Here is a 20,743-nt window from a genome sequence, read left to right on the forward strand (position 1 = left end):
ACCCTAAGTGGAGTATTCCACTTCCCTCCATCCTCTGTGCTCCTGGGAGAGAGAGCCTGTTCATCAGAACACACATTCTGCTGTGCTCCTCCACACTGAGGTCTGCCCCAATCCAGGCTGCCTGATTCTGGGGTACAGTTAGCAGGCCCACTGACTCTCAAACTAAGCTGCATCCTCCAATCTGGCCTCCAACAGTAATAAAGGAGATATGTTGACCTCCATATTTACTTTTTGCTTTATTTCCCAACTTGTTCAGGATGCTTGCACAAGGAAGGAATGCTATTATTGGGACCCCCTCAGAGACCCCATTAGACTAGAGGTAATTGTCTTAGCAGAGAGGAGAAAGTTGAAACCTTACTGCCTGCAGGAGATTGAGAGACAAACTGATTTACACTGTAGAACCCCACAAAGATTTTGAATTTGGAAACACTAAGAACCCTTGAAGGTGAGGGTGAGCATAGGGCTAAAACAGAAGAAACAGGGCTTCCCTGGTGGCGCAGTGGTTAAGAATCCGCCTGCCAATGCAGGGAACACAGGATCAAGCCCTGGTCCGGGAAGATCCCACATGCCGCAGAGCAACTAAGCCCACGCGCCACAGCTACTGAACCTGCGTTCTAAAGCCCGTGAGCCACAACTACTGAGCCCGCATGCCACAACTACTGAAGCCCGCACGCCTAGATCCCGTGCTCCACAACAAGAGAAGCCACTGCAATGAGAGGCCCGCACACCGCAACGAAGAGTAGCCCCCGCTCACCGTAACTAGAGAAAGCCCACGCGCAGCAACGAAGACCCAACGCAGCCATAAATAAATAAATAAATAAATAGTACACACCCCAAATTAAAACCAAAATGAAATATCACTACACACCTATTAGATTGGCTCCTTTTTTTTCAACTGACTGTATCAAGTGCTGGAGCAACTGGAGCTCTCAAACACTGCTGGTGGGAATAAAAACATATGAAGAACAGTTTGGCAGTTTTCACAAAGTTAAACATACACTTACCACACGACACAGCACTAGGTATTTAGTTAAGAACAATAAAAACATATGCCCACTCAAAAACCTGTACTTGAATGTTTATAGTGGTTTTACTTGTGGTTGCTGAAAACTAAAAACAGCCCACATATTCTTCAACTAGTGAATGGATAAACCAACTGTGTACAACTGTATAACGGAAAAACTCAGCAGTAAAATGAAGCAAACTCCTGATACGCAACAACATGAATGAATGCTGAGTGAAAAAAACCTGACTCAAAAGGCTACATGCTGTATAATTTAATGCATAAGACATTCTGGAAAAGGCCAACTTATAGGGTCAGAAACAGATCAGGAATTATGTCCGGGACAGGGTGATGTCCTGATTATGATGGTGGTTACATGGCTTTATGCATTTGTCAAAACTCATAGAACTCTACACTAAAAATGGTGGGGCTTCCCTGGTGGCGCAGTGGTTGAGAGTCCGCCTGCCAATGCAGGGGGCACGGGTTCGTGCCCCGGTCCGGGAGGATCCCACATGCTGCGGAGCGGCTGGGCCCGTGAGGCATGGCCACTGAGCCTGCGCGTCCGGAGCCTGTGCTCCGCAACGGGAGAGGCCACAACAGTGAGAGGCCCGCGTACCTGAAAAAAAAAGGGTGAATTTTACTCCATGTAAATTATACCTCCAGAAACGTGAGTTTAACAAAAGGAATGAGTTTGAAATTTTTCATAATAAAGAGTTGGGTTTTTTTTAAGTATACACCCTCTTTCAATTCTACTTCTAGGAAAGAGTTGGACAAATGTGTAAATATATATGAACAAGAATATTCTGATTGAAGTATTGTTTGTCATAGGTAAAAATTTTTTAAAAAACAAAAAACGAAAAAAAACCTACCAGTCCAAAGGCAGAGGATTAGTTAAACACATTGGGTTTCTACTATACAATACTATGCAGTTTAAATTGCTGACAGGGATATATATTTATTGACACAGAAGAATGTTCACAAAATAGTGTCAAGAAAAAAGGTTATAGGCCCATTATGTGTATAGCTTGGTCCTATTTTTGTAAAAAAAATAATATTTATACACACAAAATATATGCATTTAGATATAGCATCATAGAAAAAACATTGTAAGTTAGCAGAATGGTAACAGTGGTTATCTCTAATTCGGAGAATTTTGAGTGATGTTATTTTTCTTTTTTGCTTTTTGGAATCTTCTCTTTTCCTTAAAATAATCAGGTATTATTTGTATATTGTAAAATAATAATTAAGAGGAAAAGTGACAAGCCATTGCTAAGATCTGATATTCTCTACCATTCTGGAGCCAACTCCAACATTACCTTTTTATTTTTTAAAAAAGGAACAAAAAGAAATTCTTGCCAATGTGCATGGATTTGTAACCAGCCAGTGATGGTACTGTTTAAATAAAATATATGTAATACATGAAACAATAAGCATGTTTGATGGTAGAAAAATGGGGAGAATGCAGGATCTATGAGCTCATAAATAGCTGCATTTCACTTTTGCAGGTATTGCCTTAGAAATGACTTGAAACTTTAAAAAAAAAAAAGGTTTGTTGGTTTTGTATTTGTATTTCCTCCTCAAAGCAATGACTCCCCACCAGCTACAGGGAATTAACTGAGGCAGAAGCAGCCAGAGTCAAAAATGTCATCTGTTTCCTTTAAAGGTTTTTGGTTTTGTTTTTAAAGTATCTTACATTTTGAGTGGTGGGTCTGTCAGAGCCTGCTGCTTTGTCCTAGTAATATTTCTACATGACCCCAGCCAAGCCACTTTACCCTTCAAGACTCATGCTCTTTTTTTAAAAAAAGTATAGATATTTGGAAGCAAATAAAATGTCGATGAAAGCACAGCAAGCTCTTTTCCTTTAAGGTTTCAAAGAAAACCCAAATCATTTGTCACAATCTGATCTGAGAACAGACTTCTTATTTGGGGGATGATTAAACCAGTAATAAGCTAACATCGTCACAAGATTTTGCTATATTATCATCTGATTCCTATTCCTATAGCAATTCAGACATAACAATTCTTTAAAAAACAAAGAAAAAGATATCTTTAACTAGAATCTTCTCACTATTGAAGGGAAGTGGCATAAGTGTTACTGTCTTTTGCTTGGGTTGGAACACAACCTTCATTTGAGTTAGATGAACGGTAGAGAATAAAAAGAAAAGGGAGAAGTCAGGCAGAATCAGATGGCCACCAGAGCAGATGGAACAAATTATTGTAATTCCAGGGCACCATGATATCCTTCCTTGCAGAGGAAGCAGTTTATTAAATATATTAAGGAGAATCCTGCTTTAACATAACATATCCTTTGGTGTCATCTCAGAGACAGTGAAGCATGGGTCTGCCTGCTGTGGAGTGCACTTTTTATGTTCTCATATATAACTATAGGCCCTGGTTATGCACCCATCCTGTGGAAAGGTTGTTGACATCAGCTAAAGAAAATCTCACTGCTAATTGTCCACCCCCCTTGGTTCACATAACACTTTGTTCTACCACTATTTAGAACTTCTCACTGTTGTATTCTAGTAATTGGGTAAGGTATCTGCATCCCCTAAAGAGATTGTGAAGTTCTTGAGGGCTGGGGTTATGTCATTAATTTTTTATTTCTAGGGCCTGCCATGTTGCCTAGCACCTAGAAGTACTCAATATATGTTTGTAAACTAGTGAAAGTATTGTTGCTAACCTTTGCAAAAGGGACTGCAAGAACAATTCCAGATGGCTGGAATCTCTACAAAGAATGGCAAATTCCTGGGAATTCCCTGGCAGTCCAGTGGTTAGGTCTTGGTGCTTTCACTGCCGTGGCCCAGGTTCAATCCCTCGCTGGGGAACTAAGATCAAGCCAGGCCGTGCGGCAAAAAGAAAAAAAAAAAAAAAGCAAACTCCTTACCACCTCTGCTGCTCTAATAGGTGTAGGGCACTGATTCTCGAGTGTGGGCCCTCAGACCAGCACCATCTAACGGGTCACCTGGGGACCTATTAGAAATGCAAATCTCTGGGCCGTTCTCACCTTCAGAGAAGGACCACATTCTGCCTATGGAATGCGTCTCTCTGCTTTCACTTTACTATGGCTCTCTCTTAAATTCTTTCCTGAGTGAAGCCAAGGACCCTCACTTGGCAGTCTGTCCCAGGAACTTGCCCAAGACCTGGGACATGACCATCCTCTTGTGCCCCATTTTCCTCCAACCTCTTTACAAAGCGTTATTAATAAATCTACTTTTTACCTATCAAAAAATGCAAATCTCTGGACATACCCCAAACCTACAGAATCAGAAACCTTGGGGCAGAGGCCCAGAAATCCGTATTTTAACAAGCTTTCCAGGTGATTCTGATGTACAATGACGTTTGAAAACCGAAAAGAGAAAGTTCAATGGCGCCTATATCCTTTTTCTGGTTTAGCTTAGCAGCTCTATGACTAGCCATGGGAGAATCCATAAATCCCTCAAAACTCAGTCTTTATAGGGTGTAACAAGGGAGTTGAAAGGATGCCTGAGGACCCTCCTGGCCTAAAATTCTGGGAAAAGGCAGAAAGAAAGTAAATAAATATTCCAGTGACTAGACTCATTCATTCAATCAGCAAATATTTATGTACCAGGCAGTGTTCTGAGCATGGAATCAATGCATGACACAAAGTTACTCCTTTTTAATTAAAGTTGAAACATTTCAGACCACAAACTGTGACCTGTCTTCTGTCTACAAGATTCTCATACTGCATCTGTCATGTGATGTGAACTGGAAAACCGAGAAAATGATCCAGAGTTCTGACCAGCCCCTCCCCCAAATTACTTTGACTTTAATTCTTGAAAGCTTTTGTGTTTGCTTAAGGGCCTTCAGTACCAGTGTGTCAGAAGACAAGAGTGTGATAATAAATGTGATTATCAAAATAGACTATCTCTGGGTCTATGTTACTCAGGGCGCAAAGTTGCTTGCCCTTTTAGGGAACTGAATCCATCTAATTCTGTCTCCTCATCGATTCTCTCTTCTAGGCAATTAGTCACCACCTGTACTGTTTGAGCAAATTCCTGTGTTGACCATTCCTCTTTCCTTTGGATCTGCCTCCCTCCCCCACTGAACTCTCATATTCCCCACCACACAAACTCAGAGCACTTAGTGGGTTACTGCAAGGTGTTTTAGACTATTTACCATATTTAGTAAGTTTAAATATCCTTTTAAGAAAGGACCCTTTAAGGGACTTCCCTGGTGGCGCAGTGGTTAAGAATCAGCCTGCCAATGCAGGGGACACGAGTTCAAGCCCTGGTTCAGGAAGATCCCACATACCGCGGGGCAACTAAGTCCGTGCACCACAATTTCTGAGCCTGCGCTCTAGAGCCCGTGAGCCACAACTGCTGAAGCCCTCAAGACACAACAACTGAGCCTGCGTGCCACAACTACTGAAGCCCACGTGCCTAGAGCCCGTGCTCTGCAACAAGCCACCGCAATGAGAAGCCCATGCACTGCAATGAAGAGTAGCCCACACTCTCCGCAGCTAGAGGAAGACCCAACGCAGCCAAAAATAAATAAATAAATAAATTTATTAAAAAGAAGAAAAAGGACCTCTTAAGAAAAAACAAACCCTTGGGACTTACCTGGTGGTCCAGTGCTTAAAACTCCACGCTCCCAGTGCAGGGGGGCCAGGCTCGATCCCCGGTCAGGGAACTAGATCTCACATGCATGCCACAACAAAGATCCCACGTGCCGTGACTAAGACCCGGCACAGCCAAATAAATAAATAAATAAAACAAGGCAAGAAAAATCAAACCCAAAAGTCACCACACTTGGATACCTTTGACTCTCTGACTGGTTCACATGTCACTGCATTTGGAAGGACAGGAGATGGCGCCAGAAGGCAGCAGAACTTGGTTTTAGTAGGGTTTTAGCCAACCCCAGAGTGAGCAAAGGGCTAGAGAGGGAGAAGTAGGAATTAAAACAAAGGCGTCAGAGTTTGAGTAGCAACTGTGGGGGGCTTTACTTTTTTTTTTAACATGTAGGGGTCCTCCTGACACTACTCCAAATCAGCCTGGTGACAACAGAAATATCCACAGTAAAGCCAAAGGTAAAAATAAAGGCAACTCCAATAAAAATTTTAAAAAGTAAATAAATAAAGGCAAGTCCCTGGAGTTTGCCTCCTTTCCCCCTCTCTCCTAGATACCAGGGCCTTTGTCCCTTTGGGAAGCATGAGGGCCCGGAGGGGCTGCTCACTCAGAAGTGGGAAGGTGCTGATTTGGGGCTAAGACATCTTTGTGAAACATTATTCAGTTGTGTAGTCAAAATCCCAAAGCCCACCAGTAGTGAAACACTTCCCAGAAGGAATCACACGCAAAACATTTTGAACTGAAACTTTAAAAATTAAAAAATTCATAGACAACCAGGAGGTGGCGCCTGGTAAGACACATTACCTACCTTGGGAGGCTGCATCGCAGCCCCAGACACTCCAGGGGAACTCTGTCCGGGCAGAGGTCATTCTGTCCGGGCCTCTTCTTTCCTACCTTGCAAAAGATGTCTCTGCTTTCTTCCTTTTTTCTGTTCCTCTGTGTTAACTGTCCTGATTCCCAGGAAGTCTAATTTACACTTTAAGCCTTTTCTTCTTCTTAGATGGGATGAGTGGGGCTTTGGAGGAACTTCAAAACATAAAACTTATCTGTAAGGGAAAAGCAATTCAGAGGGTGATGAAAGAATTAAAAAGGAAATGACATCTACAAAATGGCTTTGCTTTGCAGATCAATCACAGTGGACAGAAAAGCATGGTAGGCTCCTGCCTCTGCAGGGGCTGATGATCTAGCATACGCATTATTCTGTTCACTTGGCTTTTATCCTGCACCCTTATTTAGCTTCCGCTCCCTTTGTTTTGGCTATTAATTGCTACTTGGCAGAAGCAAGGAGGGCAGAAGGAGCTCAAACGGGTGCATCCTTCTGGCTGTGACTCCGGTGAAGGGTATGGAGGAAAAAGAGGTTTCGAAGTCTGGCCTGAAGTTATCTTTGGGTTTCACATTCTGTAATGAGGGATTTAGGATGTACATTCCAATCGGGATTTCCAGTCCCGTGGGGGAACAAGCACCAGCCCACATTCCTGAGACTCAGCAGCCTCTATGCTCCACTTGCCCAGTTCTCTGGTGGCAGGTTTCACTCAGTCCCAAAAGTCCTGCCTCAGCCCTTTGTTGGGCAGGAGGGAAGACCCTGGGCCCCTCTTCCACTCCAACGGGATCACATGGTCTCTCTCTGCTCCCTCCCCTCTCTTTCCCTGGAGTCCGCCTTTTTTCTGATGGCGGTAGTGATTGTTTCTGAGGTCACCCCATCTCACCTCCTGCCCTGGCCACCGCGCCAGGGGTCAGTGTCCTCGTTGGTGACAAAAGCCGCCCTAGATCTGGGCTCCCTGGGGAGGGAGATGGCTGGGCCTGACAGTTGGAGCCGCTGTCTTTCCAGGGTGTTGCTGCAGCCCCGCCCCCCGCTGGGCACACAAATGGGCTTTATTCAGCAAACAAAACCACCCCCCTCCCAGGCCACACAGGCACGTGGACCCAGCCTCACCGTGGGAAGCGGGTGGTGACAGGCGCAGGAGAAAGAGATTGCTCCAAACAAATTCTCTTTGCCTCACTTCTCTTCCTTACTTTCCACACCCCACGTTCTGGTCCTTGACTTCCTCCCCTCCACCCGCACCCTGAGTCTCCCAGCTCCCTCTCCTTTACCTCTCTCCTAACTCTGCACTCTTCTTATTCCAGGGCGCTCAGATTCTGCAGGGCGTGGGGAACGGGTCCTCCCACCATCTGAGGAGAAGCCAGATGGGGAATAAGAACCCCTGAGGGAGCTGGATGGGACCCCAAAGGATCGGACCCCCAAACCCTCCATTCCTGCCCCCGCCCATTCCAGGGGACACCCTTCTCAACAGTGTCTGTGTAAATAGCAGAAGAAGGAAGAGCTCACCCCAGCTGGGCTCCTGAGCCAGGGCCAGGGTTCCTGTGAAACCCGCCGCCCTTCGCTCTGAGCAAGGCCATCCTGCATGCTTAACCGGCTATTTAAGGAGCTGTTCGCCAGCGACCCAGACAGTCCCCACTCCCCACGTACACCCGTCCAGGGCCACCTTAAAAGAGGGAGGCAATTGTGCAGTAGCTGGCCGGCAAGTGGAGTGAAGACTGCAGAGGGAGATAAAAAAAAGAGAGGGCAGAAAGAGAGGCAGAGAGAGATTTATCCTGGGGACCCAGAAACTCACGGTACCCCACTGAAAACTAAATCCCCTGGAAGCCCGAAGAGACACAAAGAAAGCAAGAGAAAAAGATAAATACACTCAACTCCAGGAAACTTCTCTTCTCTCTCCCCCAGCCCTCCGCCTCTCTCTCTCCCCTCCTCTCTTCCCCCCTCTCCCTGCCCTAGTCCTCTAGTCCCCAAACTCCCAGTACCTTGTGTTCCTTCCAGGGATACCATGTTGTTCTTCACCCTCCTGCTAGAGGTGATTTGGACCCTGGCTGCCAACGGGGGTAGGTACATCTGGATGTCTGTGTGTGTGTCTGTGTGTGCTGATGTACACATGTTGCCGTGCATGCTTAATGGAGGAGGAGGAGTGTAAGAGGAAGCCTAGGGCTAGAATAATAGGCTCAGGGATGCAGGGAAAAAGACAGGACTGGGGAGGAGACCACTTTCCTTCTTTTCCCTTTGCCATTCCAGCCTTGCTGTTTGTGGGGATGGGGGCAAACTAGCCTGGGTCAGGATGTGTACACACTGCGGGAGTCACTTTGCAGGCTACAAAGTCTCTCCGGAGCTCTTTCTCCTACTGCCCTGGTCCCAGGCAACCCTCCTGGTCTTCTTTATTTACAAACTCATCCAATTAGGGAGCCAAAGAGGCCTGGAGTGCAAGGATAGAGGACTGATGGGGTGGGGGGGATACTCCTGCATCCTGCCAAACTCACACCCTGATCCCTATGAACCTCATGGCCAAAGTCCCCTCTCGGTTCTATGGGGCGACTAATTTCCCGGGTTTTCCTGAAAGCTGTAGCAATAGCAGTCAACACTGTTGGGCCCTTTACAATTTACACAGGACTTTCAGGAACTCCCAGGAGAGGAGGAAGGGTTCTTGGGGGGAACAGGCCGAGGTGCTCCAGGAATGTCCCCAGAACCCCTACCCCTCATTTTTGTGATCCCTGTGCCTAGCACATAGCAGGTGTGTAATTAAAATTTGTTGGAAGAACAGGATGAGGGGGGTATCTAGAGTGCAGAAGGGGAACACAAAGAAGATGATGGGGAGGGGCACCCAGCCGAGGAGAGTTGTAAATTGCACCTGAGGAGAAAGGAACAAATTGGGAAAAAGGAGGAAGAGATGTAAAACTACTGTGTTGAGGATTTGGTGGGAGGGGAAGGGCAAGGCTCTCAGCCTGCCCAGAACCAGGGAATTCGAGTTGTTGAAGTGTCCCACCGAGCTGGTGAGTGAGAGGCTGCCTCCAGCCCTCCCTTGCGCTGCTTTTCAGAATTGTCTGAACGAAGGGATGGGCCAGCAGAAGAGCCCAACGAGGAGATCAAGGATATCTTAGAAGTCTGAGGGATTTATTTAAGGGAATAAGAGAGAGAGAGAGAGAGAGAGAGAGAGAGACAGGGAGGAAGTTAGAATTTTTCTCCAAAGTTTCTAGCAATTTGAATAATGCAGAGACAACCTGCAGGAAGGCCTCCCTTTCCCCTTGAAGCAGTTTGGCCCTGGGTGAGAGCTGGACCAGCAAACCCCCGACCTTTTAGCTGGAGACAGGACTGCACGAGAGCCTGGCATGTGACCCAGCTGGCAGTGCTCTTTTCCACACACAACGCTTGACTTTCATCCTGTCCCTGCCAGCCTGGCGGCCTGTGCCCACCCACTACCCTCAACGTGGAGCGGACCCTGCCCGATTCCCACCTTCCCCAGCCATCTGGGAATCTAGGGAGCAGAGGTTCCTGGTGATGGAAAAGTTTCCTTTATTAGAGTTCCTGGGACCAGAGGAGGCGCTTAAATGTTAATTTACAGCTCAGTGCCTTCTTTCCTGCAATGCCTCCAAGCAAAGGAATAATGGCTCTCTCCCCTCAGCAGCACTGCCCGCCCACGCTGAACTTCTTGCCCCTCTCTTTGTTCCAGTCCCTCTCCTCCAAACCCTACACCGTCACCTCAGCCCCATCTTCTAAGGGTTAGATTGGCTTGGCAGAGGCTGTAGAAAAGTGAGGGTTGGGTATTTTGCACATTTGGATCCAGGTTAATTTTAGTCTCCTGGCTTTATCTCTTTTCATTTCTCCTCCCCCTTTACTCAGCAAGCACAAACACAGCCTGGCTGGTGATTTTAAATAGGCCCCCCCCTCGACCTTTCCACCGAGGTGTCCAGTTTCAGGGCTTCCTTTGGGAAGTGCTAGAGCAGAGGGAGGAGAAAGGGGGGCGGGGTGGAGGAAGGCCCTGCCCCAGGCTGCGCTGGCTGTAACTCAAATTACTCTGCCTTGCAGGTCAACACTGGACATATGACGGTGAGAGCAGAACCCAAGGCCTACCGACACCCCTTCCCCACTGGGACCTCTTCACCTGGCGGGAAGACTTAGCCACGTGGGTGGGGAGGTTTCCTCCAGCTTCTCACCCAAGCTCCTTCCTTCCCCGACTCCCCATGCCCCAGCTTTCACATATATGATTCCTAGACCCTGTTCTAACAATCAAATCCCACACCCCCCGATTCAGCAGAAAAGCCAGTTATGTCCTCAGTCAATCTGTGCGGGAGTGAGGGAGCTGGAGTGGAAAGGAAACTGGGTGGGGAAAGGCGCCATAAGCTTAGCTGCCAATTCTCCTCCTGGCTCTCTTTCTATCCTGATGGATCCTACCCCCACCTGAATCTGGAATTGGGACAGAGCTTGAGGTCAGGGGTGAGGAAGAGGTCGGCAGGACAGTTTGTGACCCTGGCAGAGGTGGAACCTGATTCCTTTGCGTTTCTGATTAATAACTTAAACCGAATTCCAGAGTCAATGCAAGGTCCAGTGCGAAAGCAAGAAGTGAATGATGGAAAGTCAGCAGATCTGAATCTTAAGGCCACCTGATAGGGGGGTCCCTAGGAGACCCTACCTCTCTAGGACCATTTCATTTCCCCAGTTTTCCTGCTCCTACTCAAATCCCACCTTTCTGGGTATGCGGGCTTTCTATCCATCCCCTCTTCCTCTCATTTAGCTTTCTTGTCTTCCAACAAGAGGACAAGTAAGTAAAAGCAACTGCTCCCCATGCATCAGGAGAGCTGGGGAATCATCACTGCCTCTGTGCAGGTGAAGGGACTGCAGCAGCAAGTCCAGCAGGGGCTCCTTGCTCACCCAGCCCCGCACAACTGGGGGCTTCATCTGGGGTGGAGAGAAGTGCATTTCTGCCTCCACACGGGTATAGCTTGGTGAAGGGTTGCTGAAGGGTGATTAGGGGCTGGAGGACAGGACAGATGTCTGTGGTAACCCCCACCAGGTCCACATGGTCAAGACCACTGGCCAGCCTCTTACCCTGAGTGTGGAAGCAATGCCCAGTCCCCCATCAACATTCAGACAGACAGTGTGACTTTTGACCCTGAGTTGCTACCTCTGCAGCCCCATGGATATGAACAGCCTGGCACCGAGCCTTTGGACCTGCACAATAATGGCCACACAGGTAAAAAGACCAGGCCTCCAAAGGAGATATAAGCTCCAGTTCCAACCTTAGGAGTCAGAAGTGAAGAAGCATTCTCCTAACTTCTAAATTCTCAGAAGGTTTCATCTATAAATTTGGAGACATGAGAGTGGGGATCAGGCTCCTGTAGCCAAAGGTGGGAACTGAAGGTGTATGATCAAGCTTTATGGGTGGGTTAGCATCATAGCATTGACTTGATCTTTACTTGAAAAGCAGCGGCTAGGACTTCCAGCCAGTGGTCCAGGGGTTAAAACTCTGAGCTCCCACTGCAAGGGGGCACGGGTTTGATCCCTGGTCGGGGAACTAAGATCCCACATGCCGCACCCAGGGCACGGCCAAAAAGAAGAAAGAAAAGCAGTGGCCTATGGGAAGAAGTGGGTGCTGTGCAGGGAGACAGAAAAGGCTGGCCAAATCTCCCCAAAGTGGTGGCGACCCAGGGGTGGGAACGTATCCACATTCGTCCACCAACCCTAACTCGCTCTCTTTCCCTCACAGTGCAACTCTCTCTGCCCCCTACCCTGTATCTGGAAGGACTTGCCCGAAAATACGTAGCTGCCCAGCTCCACCTGCACTGGGGTCAGAAAGGATCCCCGGGGGGGTCAGAGCACCAGATCAATGGCGAAGCCACAGCTGCAGAGGTACCAGGGAGCAAAGCCTGGATTAGGACACAGTGGTAGGCACTGTCGGTGCCAGGGGAAAGGAAGGATCTGGAAACGGAAAAGTCATACTTGGGGGAAAAGGGCAAGCTTTGTGGGACAGATTTAGGGCATGCTGGAGGTGGTGGTGGTGGCTAGGATAAAAGCTTTTGGGAGGGGGTAGTGGAGAAACATTAAATGATTCAATTCCCTCTCCCCTCCCTCAGCTCCACATCGTACATTATGATTCTGATTCCTACGAAAGCTTAAGTGAGGCTGCTCAGAGGCCTCAGGGCCTGGCTGTCTTGGGCATCCTCATTGAGGTCAGTGGCCCCCAATCCCTCCTTGGTCTCTCTCCACTTTCTCTGCATCCCTCAGTCCTATTTTTCCCATGTCTGTTGCTGGTCGCCCTCCCAAGACAAGTCAGCAACCCATTCTGACTATTTATCCTATACACAGATGTCTTACCCCAAACATGGACTCATCCCAAACTCTCTCACCCTTTCCTCCCCATACAGGTGGGGGAGACAAAGAATCCAGCTTATGAACACATTCTGAGTCACTTGCATGAAATCAGACATAAAGGTGAGCCCTAAAAATCGATCGTAAGACAAAGTAACATTAATTAGGCTTCAGGGAAATTTCTCAGAAAGGCCTGAGAGGCCTGGAACAAGGCAGTGAGTTGGGGCCGGAGGTGGGTAGGGTGTTCGCTTCTAGGAGCCCTGTCTAGGTAAGCGAGGGTGCACTGAGAGGGAGATGAGTCCTAGTCTGTTCTTGCCCAGATCAGAAGACCTCGGTGCCTCCCTTCAACCTGAGAGAGTTGTTCCCCCCACTGCTGGCACAGTTCTTCCGTTACAATGGCTCGCTCACCACACCGCCCTGCTACCAGAGTGTGCTCTGGACAGTCTTCAGTCGAAGGGCCCAGATTTCAATGGGACAGGTGAGTGGTGGAGAGGTGAGACAGCAAAGACATAGCTGTAACCTCAAACCCTTTCCCACTCCCGAGAGCGAGTGCCACTTGTCCCTTAATCCCACTCTTCTCCTTCTCAGCTGGAAAAGCTTCAAGAGACACTGTTCTCCACGGAAGAGGAGCCCTCTAAGCTCCTGGTACAGAACTATCGAGCCCCCCAGCCTCTCAATCAGCGAACGGTCTTTGCTTCATTCATCCAAGGTAACTGTACAGGGCTCGGAAAAGGAGACGGGAAACTGGGGGACTCAATGGCAGGAACTAGGGAACCCCTGGGAAGGAAAAGAAGGCTAACAGGGGAAGGGATTTCCAGGACTTGCTTGGACTGGGAACCACGCCCCAACCCCGAGTACTGGCACAGTGTGCTACTCCCAACTGGGGTGGGGATCTAGTCTCACTGACCCAAGTTTTCTTCCCTTACAGTGGGATCCTTGTATACCACAGGTAAGACAGGCCTACCCATGTATCGAGGGGTGGAGTGCAGGGTAGGGTTCTCCTCAGTGAGTTAGGGAAAAGCTCAATATCTATGTTAGTCTTAGGCTGACACCTTCCATCTTTATCTCTCCCAGGTGAAATGCTGAGTCTGGGAGTGGGAATCCTGGTTGGCTGTCTCTGCCTTCTGCTGGCTGTTTATTTCATTGCTAGAAAGATTCGGTGAGGTCCTATTCTCCATTCCTTCAGTCCTTTCTTTGGCACTGAAAAGTATTCGCCTACTCCACCTCTAATCTGTTTCACCTAGGACATTAGCCATTTCCACGAACCATTCTCCCTTTCAGGAAGAAGAGACTAGGAAACCGGAAAAGTGTGGTCTTCACCTCAGCACGAGCCACCGAGGCATAGACTCCTTCCTGGTCACCACAGATGCCTTCCCCTCGCCTATCAGGGAGCTTCTAAAGTGGGGTGCAGGGGACTGGCCAGAAAATACTGTAGGAGTAGGCTGACATCCCTCCTTCCTCCAGACAGCCCCTACACAGAGGTATGGACAGGCTCTCACTCAAGGAAGAACAACAGAACCTTCAGCCTCTCAAAACATGTAGATAAGGGCAGCCCTATGTTGACAATGCAGAGGGTAAACTGTGCTTAGTTGTAGGGGAAGCTGGGGATGTGCCCCAAAGTCCCCCACCCCCTCATCTTTATATCCCTGTCCCTAGATATGGTACAAGATCTCCCCTTAGGAAAAAGGGTTGCTGCTGTTATGTTTTTTTCCCTCAATATATTAGGAAATTAAATTTGCCGACCCCGACTCTGGCCTTACTTTGGGGGCTCTTGAGAATGGGACAGTTCCTTAATGCCTCAGATGGCAGAGGTGGGCAAAGGGTACGGAAAAGGAAGAATGGGTGAGTAACTCCTTTTACCCCAGTCCTGGAGAAGGGGAGATCCACTGCTGGAAAATGCTTAACCCAGAGCTTCTGACATGTTAGACCCCCAGCCCAGATTTCTGCCCTTGTATCGAAGCTATGCTTGGAGGGAACCAGAGGTTGCCAGGTTAGGAGGGAGGTTGGAAAAGAGACATGAGAGGGCAGAAACCTCAATCAACATGTTATCCCCTCCTTTTAAAGCCAAGTTCCCCCACAATTATAAAGTCCTTTTTATTGGTCAAAATCACAATCACCTTGATTAAAAGGATGGGATACGCCATCCTCAGCAGAAAATGATACAGTTTATAGAAAACCTCCCCCCCCCACACCCCCCAATTAAAAACTAGAAAAAAATCTGCCCTCCTTCCCTGCGATGTCACGGTAGGCTGACTCCCCCAGTGGCACTGCAGCTCTGGAGTGGGCCAGCTCCCCGCAGCACCCTCCAGTTCACCTTGGGGAGAGGAGGGATGCTGGTGGTCAAGGAGGTTGAAACATTAGTTCCAGTAATACCAGTTCCCAAACATGCACTTCCTTCCTTTCCCCCAAAGCCTGGGACCAAGGGGAAAGCTGGATAGATATACGCCCAGCCGTAAGGAGCAATTTGAGGAGGGAAAATATAGTCCAAGGAGGTTAGGAGAAGAATTAACACATACTTCTTCCCTCCTCCCGCTTCAAAAAAAAAAAAAGGCAATTTGGGGGTCTTTATCACACCAGAAATGGTTCCCCTCAGACCTGAGAAAAAGACTAAGATATCCAGTCTAGGGAGGGGGTACTGGGAAACTCAGAGCTCGTCTACCCTTGAGCCTCCAATTGACTTCATCTCCACAGCAATGGCTAAACTAGGTCCCTTTTCTTGGCAACCTGCACTGTCCAGAACAGGAGATGGAGAAATACAGGGCGAGGAGATCAGGAGGGCACCCCAGGCCCAGGGGTCCCCCCCAAGGTTCCCTCAGTCCTCGGGTGGGATGCGCAGGGCAGAATACACCATCACCCGACTGTCCTCCTGCCGTCGGCCTGCAGAGGGGAATGGGGGTGAGTCTTGGGCAGGGTGAGAGCAGAGCACTGACACATGGGGAGTCCTGGACAACAGGGGGGGGTCCCCAGATGGTGGGGATAAGTGCAGATTCAAACCCACCAGTCACTGACTGGCTGAACCCAGACTGCTCCTGGTAAAGCCTAGAGACTAAAGGTCATGAGTGGACAAAGCAAAACCCTGAAGGTGGTGGAATAGACCGACGAGGAGACAGAGAATGGTGGGCAATGGACCCGGGCTAGGGCTGGGCTCAGTCACGGGCAGTGGGCAGGCAGGTGGGATCTGTCAGGCGATCAGTCCAGGTAGTCAGTCCTTACACGAGAGACTGCGCTGGATACTTCGGAAGGACCCTCCAGCTGTGATGAAGGCCCAGAGCCCCATGGAAACAGTGACTGCATAGATGGGCAGCAGGCTGGCCTCGTACCAGGGGTTCAGGAATGTCTGGGGATGGGGGAAAGAGTAGAAAAGAGGTTAGATTCTTCCTCTAATCCCCATATTCTCTTTGTGCCTTTGACCCAAATCTCCCCCAGATATCTCACTCGAATCTCCCAGTCCTTCAGAACACCAATACCTTGTGGTTAAGGGCATTTGTGATTTTTCAGCCCCCTCAGAGGTTTCTGCCACTCCTGCTCACCTCAGGCCATCTGCATTAGTTTGACTAATCCATTCAAACTCCTCCCTAGAGCATCCCCAGAGCAGGTTATACAAGTGATGCTGAGGTGAGAGACGTCTAAAGACTCACCTTTCTGCCTCCTCCCAAGATAAATTTTTAAATGTTAAGAAGTGAGAATATATTTCCCCTCCATCCCACTCACCATTAAGTTCTTTTCTCTCTAACTCAGGCCCCTGTCCCCAACTCACCAGTCCCGATGTCAGTAGGTGACTCCCAACCACCAGGCCCAAAGCCCAGTACCGTCTCCTCTCACAGGCATCAAAGAACACAACTCCCCAAAAGGTATGGAGCAGGATAATGGCTGCTGTCAGAAAGGCTGCAGGGAGGGAGATGGGGATGAGATACATCCCTCATCTTCTCCCAGCCTCCTGAGATGTTGAGCCAAAGAAGTCTCCCAGGGAAGGCCAATAAATCAAATCAGGGTCAGGGATGAATGGGGCATGGAGGCAAGAAAGAAAGTGGATCTTACCTGAAGTCAAGAAGTAATAGGGTGAGTCTCCATGGATCCCAACCACACCTGGCCCAAGTGCATCGGCCAAAATATTGATAACAGAGAAGACACCACTGATGATACCGAAGGAAAGACCAGAAACTGGGGGGAGGGAGGGTTTCATCAATGTCAAAGATCACTATAGCCTTATTACAAGTGATCCCTCCCCATTCCCAGTCACAGTTCCCCCACACCTACCCTCCCTCCGGACCACCTCTCCTTGGAAGTCAGGTATGAAGAAAAACAAGAAGCCGCTTAGGACATGTGGATGTTTAGAGACTTCCCTGGGAGAGAGGAGTGTCCAACTCCCTCCTCCAGTCCCTCTCCCTTGGCTCACCATAGGCCATCTGGCGGATGGAGATGGGTGATCTTCCGTCCTCACTCAGCGATGCTAACCCCTCATCTGCCTTCCTGGGGTGGGGTGGGTGGGATAGGGAAAACATGAGGGAGGGCAGGAATCGCCTTCCCCTCTAAATCTTCCCTTAGTACCTCCTCGTCCAAACCACCACCCAGGGCTGCCCCACTTATAGTTCAGTCCTCTGCCCTTCTCCCCTCCAGACCACCCCATCTTCTTACTTAAGCAGCTTGTAGTAGGCAAAGCGGAACACCTCCTGTAGAAGGACAGAGACTGCAGCACCAAAAATCAGGAGGCCATACTGGAGTCGGGCATCTGACCGGTCGGTCACATGGACCAAGATGAACCAGACCACAGAGGCCAAGAGCAAGGAGACCAGCCAGAAAAATGCCCTGAGGAAAGACAAAGGCAATCAGACAAGCAAGGGTAGGGGGCAACCAGGGAAATCAAAGAGGGGAAGCAACAAAGGCTGCGGCATAAAAAGTGGAAGTTAGACTTCCGGATTGTCCAGGGAGACAGGGAGGAGATAGGATAGGTGTCTCCACCAAGGGAGTTTGTAGGGATCTGAACGCAGGGAAAGGGTAAGAGATCTGATTAAAGAGTCTTCAGAGTGATGAGAGCCAGAGTGTAGGAGGACAGGAGGGCGAGGTATCCATTCCTGGATACTCCCTTAGGGCCGGCCGAGGTCAGCACAGCCCCCTTCCAAGTCTTCGCCTTGGGCCTCCTCGGACGTCGCAGGAGGAGTACAGGAGAAATCTGTGCGATCTCTGGAAGACGGAAACCAACTGCGGGAAAGGGCGAATCACCCAGATCCCTGACTCGACCCTCTCCAATCTTCACCTCCGACTTGTCTCCCCCTCTCAGGCTCCCAGGCTCGCCCCAGTTCCTCCAGCCCCTTTAGGATCTCTCTCTTCGGCGTCCTCCCGCGTCTCCCCAACCCCTTAACTCACCCGGCGACCAAGATGATGACGCGAAGCGGGTCTCCTGCCACAGTGATCAAGAAAAGCGCAAAGGCCGGGCCGAAAGCGACGAAAGTGCATCCGAAAAACACTGCGGCCCCCATGGCTGGGCAGCTGGGGGCGAGGTGGGGGCCCGGCCAAGAGAGGCGAAGGGATGAAGCACGCCAGCCAGGGAGTCCGCGTGGGGTGGCGACGCGACCCCGTGAGGGGCGCGGTGCAATGTCACCCCGGACCCCCGGGAAGGCGGGGACACCGAAACCCCAGATACAGGTCGGCGCGACTTCCTCTACGGTAGCCGAGGAGGGGACAAACCCCTGCCGCGGCCCCATGGCCACCTCCCATCTAATCCCCACCCCCTGGAGGCCAATGGAGAACCCGCGGGGGCGGAGCTGCGGGGGCGGGGGCGTGGCTTCACGACGTGCTGGGAGTTGTAGTCCTGCCTTCCTCATGGACCTCGGCCCTGGGAGTGGCTCCAGACGGTTAAACCAGTGGGCTGGGCCCGAGCCCAGTTTCCTGGGTTCGGTTCGACCTTGGTCGCTGTTCCCTTTCGATATTTTATGGGACAGGGTGGTAGCAATCCTACGCTTCTTGAAGAGCTGTAGAGGGGGGAAGATCCTGTTGGAACCTAAAGGACAAATACAAAGAAAGCACAGGATAGAGGGTGCAGGGAGATAGGGACGGGTATTGTTCTTACTTGAATGAGAGGAAATGAGCTAGAGCTACTGCCTAAGAGATGAAGGTTACACTTAAAAGTAGGAGCTCTTTGAACAGGCTAGTATAGGAAGCATGAAATACAGTGTATCGCTAATGAAGCCTTCATCCGTAATGACAAGAGCATCAGAGGGAAGTAAAAGGAGCCTGGAGAGCAATGTTAGGAAGGTTAGAGGGGATTTTGAGTTAAAATCGGGAGTTAAAGTTGTTTGTAAAAAGCAATTCGAGCTATGGAGTTGGAAAATGACACCCCCCCACCCCTACCTCGCCAAGTTACTCAGTTCCTTTTATGTCATACTTCCTCCATTTATTTTCTGAAAATGAACCTCACTGGTGTCTTTTCCTCAGGCTGGGGGAAGGGAAGGCGCAGGGGATGCATATTAGAGCGAAAGAAAATTAAAGTATGAGAAGAGAGTATTGTATCCTCATTTGGATGCAGGTGGGGTTTGTCCTTAGGGAGGATGTTTAGGAAAAAGAGTACCAGGATGGGAAACTGAGGGAAACTGGAATATTGTTCTTGAGAGAGTAATCAAAGTACTCAAAAAAACTATAGAAATTCTTCAGAGAGAACCAGGCTTACCTTCCTTCCTCGAAATGATTTATGTCAATGTATAGATGTATATCCACATAAGAGTTTTACATTTTTTTCCAGGAAATTCTGGGAAGGAGCTGAAGGAATAGATTATATAGATGTACGTGAGAAGTCACCACGCAAATCCTCCCCCAATAAGGTTAAGAGGGTGGGAACATCCTGGCCAGTGCTCAAGACTCTATTGTCTTGCTTCTGAGCATAGCAAGCCAGAAGACATAGGGATAAGACAACTCTTCTCATCTCTCCTTTGAGCTGTTACCACAGCATTTGCTGACTTAAGAACTGGAATCAAACCTATCTTGTTCATTGGTAGTCCCACAGAGACTTGCATAGTGTCTGACTCATAGTAGATGTTGAATGAATGTTTATTAACTCCCTTAAAAAAAAAACCTGCATTCTTTTCTTATTCCCTTGCCTCTGAACCCTGAATTGCCTATCAGACTAGGCCTAGCACACTGTGCCTAGCACATACGTTATGTTTGATGTTTCTAAATTGAATTGAATGAAAATGGGAAATATAAAAGCAGAGAGAAGGATAAGATGAACTCCACCCCTGTAGGCTAGAATGAAGGGGACATACCAAGTGACTGAAAGTGGGAGAAGGGGTGTGGCATATACAGCAGGGAAAGAGACTACCTGCTTCCTCCCTTTTCCCATCCTGTGTGCAGAAAGTTGAGAAAGAGGTGAGGTGAGATCAGTACTTAGCAGAGAGGAAGTAACTAGTCTTAACTGAAAGTTGGGTTGGTTTTTTTTTTTTAATCAGAAACAATGCAGCAGGTGCTTGGAGAGTCAGACAATGATGTTGATATTGTTCCCATACTTCATAGTCCGAGACACGCAGAGAAGGGAGACTATTTTCAGTCCAGAAAAAAATGCTCATCCCTTCCTCAGAATATTTTGACAGTGAAGAAAGAGATTGTGATGAAGCCTCAGAGATAAGGGCAGCTCTGGATAGTGATAGTAAGTTAGGGACAGAGAGAGGGAGGGTGAGCTTTTTGTGAGGACTGGGAACAAGGAAGGAAAGTAGGGGAGAGGGGAAACTCCTTGGTAGGCTGGGGTTTTTGTTGTTGTTTGGTTTGGGTTTTTTGGGGTTTTTTGTGGGTTTGTTTGTTTTGTTTTTCTGGAAGTGGCAGCAGGAGGCCTGAATGGATCTAGTCTAGAGCCAGAGGGTCTCAATGAACATGTTTCCATCAAAGTTCACTTTGCCTCTGTTGATCTGGGCAGCTGTGGCTGAGGACCGCACTGGTAGTAACTGATGGCCCAGTCAGTCAGCAAGTGGGCGGGGAATTCCCCCCCTGGGAGAAAGATTGCTGCAGCTCCTTCCCTGCTTTGGAGGAGGGCAGAAG

At 48.9% G+C, this 20,743-nt stretch overlaps 2 protein-coding genes across 2 annotated transcripts; one reads left to right on the forward strand and one right to left on the reverse strand.

Moving 5' to 3' along the window:
- The first annotated feature begins 6,400 nt into the window (after positions 1-6,400).
- On the forward strand, positions 6,401-14,234 carry CA14 (carbonic anhydrase 14). Its single transcript, XM_082612973.1, has 12 exons — positions 6,401-6,932; positions 8,408-8,469; positions 10,442-10,462; positions 11,427-11,606; positions 12,120-12,262; positions 12,487-12,582; positions 12,778-12,844; positions 13,042-13,199; positions 13,310-13,430; positions 13,650-13,670; positions 13,796-13,880; positions 14,003-14,234. Exons 2-12 carry the CDS (start codon positions 8,415-8,417, stop codon positions 14,064-14,066), a joined length of 1,011 nt encoding a protein of 336 aa, XP_082469099.1. The 5' UTR covers positions 6,401-6,932; positions 8,408-8,414; the 3' UTR covers positions 14,067-14,234.
- Positions 14,235-14,801: 567 nt separating this feature from the next.
- APH1A (aph-1 homolog A, gamma-secretase subunit) lies at positions 14,802-18,414 on the reverse strand. The gene is made up of 7 exons (XM_082615364.1): positions 18,086-18,414; positions 17,357-17,527; positions 17,118-17,191; positions 16,760-16,882; positions 16,479-16,606; positions 15,935-16,058; positions 14,802-15,598 (listed from the first exon to the last, which is right to left on the reverse strand). The coding sequence occupies exons 1-7, from the start codon at positions 18,196-18,198 to the stop codon at positions 15,534-15,536; spliced, it is 798 nt and encodes a 265-aa protein (XP_082471490.1). The 5' UTR covers positions 18,199-18,414; the 3' UTR covers positions 14,802-15,533.
- Positions 18,415-20,743: the final 2,329 nt, after the last annotated feature.

The sequence above is a fragment of the Mesoplodon mirus genome (genome assembly GCF_964341445.2).
Source record: "Mesoplodon mirus genome assembly, chromosome: 3".
In the NCBI taxonomy this organism is placed as follows: Eukaryota; Metazoa; Chordata; class Mammalia; order Artiodactyla; family Ziphiidae; genus Mesoplodon; species Mesoplodon mirus.

What these genes read in the sequence shown, in the direction of transcription:
- APH1A (XM_082615364.1), bottom strand. Translation starts at nt 18,198, where the DNA reads ATGGGGGCCGCAGTGTTTTTCGGATGCACTTTCGTCGCTTTCGGCCCG. An exon ending in CATCCGCCAGATGGCCTATG is followed by an intron (nt 16,883 to 17,117) that starts GTGAGCCAAGGG and finishes CCCTCCCCCCAG; the next exon opens with TTTCTGGTCTTTCCTTCGGT. An exon ending in TATCCAGCGCAGTCTCTCGT is followed by an intron (nt 15,599 to 15,934) that starts GTAAGGACTGAC and finishes TCCCCTCTGCAG; the next exon opens with GCCGACGGCAGGAGGACAGT.
- CA14 (XM_082612973.1), top strand. Translation starts at nt 8,415, where the DNA reads ATGTTGTTCTTCACCCTCCTGCTAGAGGTGATTTGGACCCTGGCTGCC. An exon ending in CTTTGCTTCATTCATCCAAG is followed by an intron (nt 13,431 to 13,649) that starts GTAACTGTACAG and finishes CTTCCCTTACAG; the next exon opens with TGGGATCCTTGTATACCACA. An exon ending in GGGATCCTTGTATACCACAG is followed by an intron (nt 13,671 to 13,795) that starts GTAAGACAGGCC and finishes TATCTCTCCCAG; the next exon opens with GTGAAATGCTGAGTCTGGGA.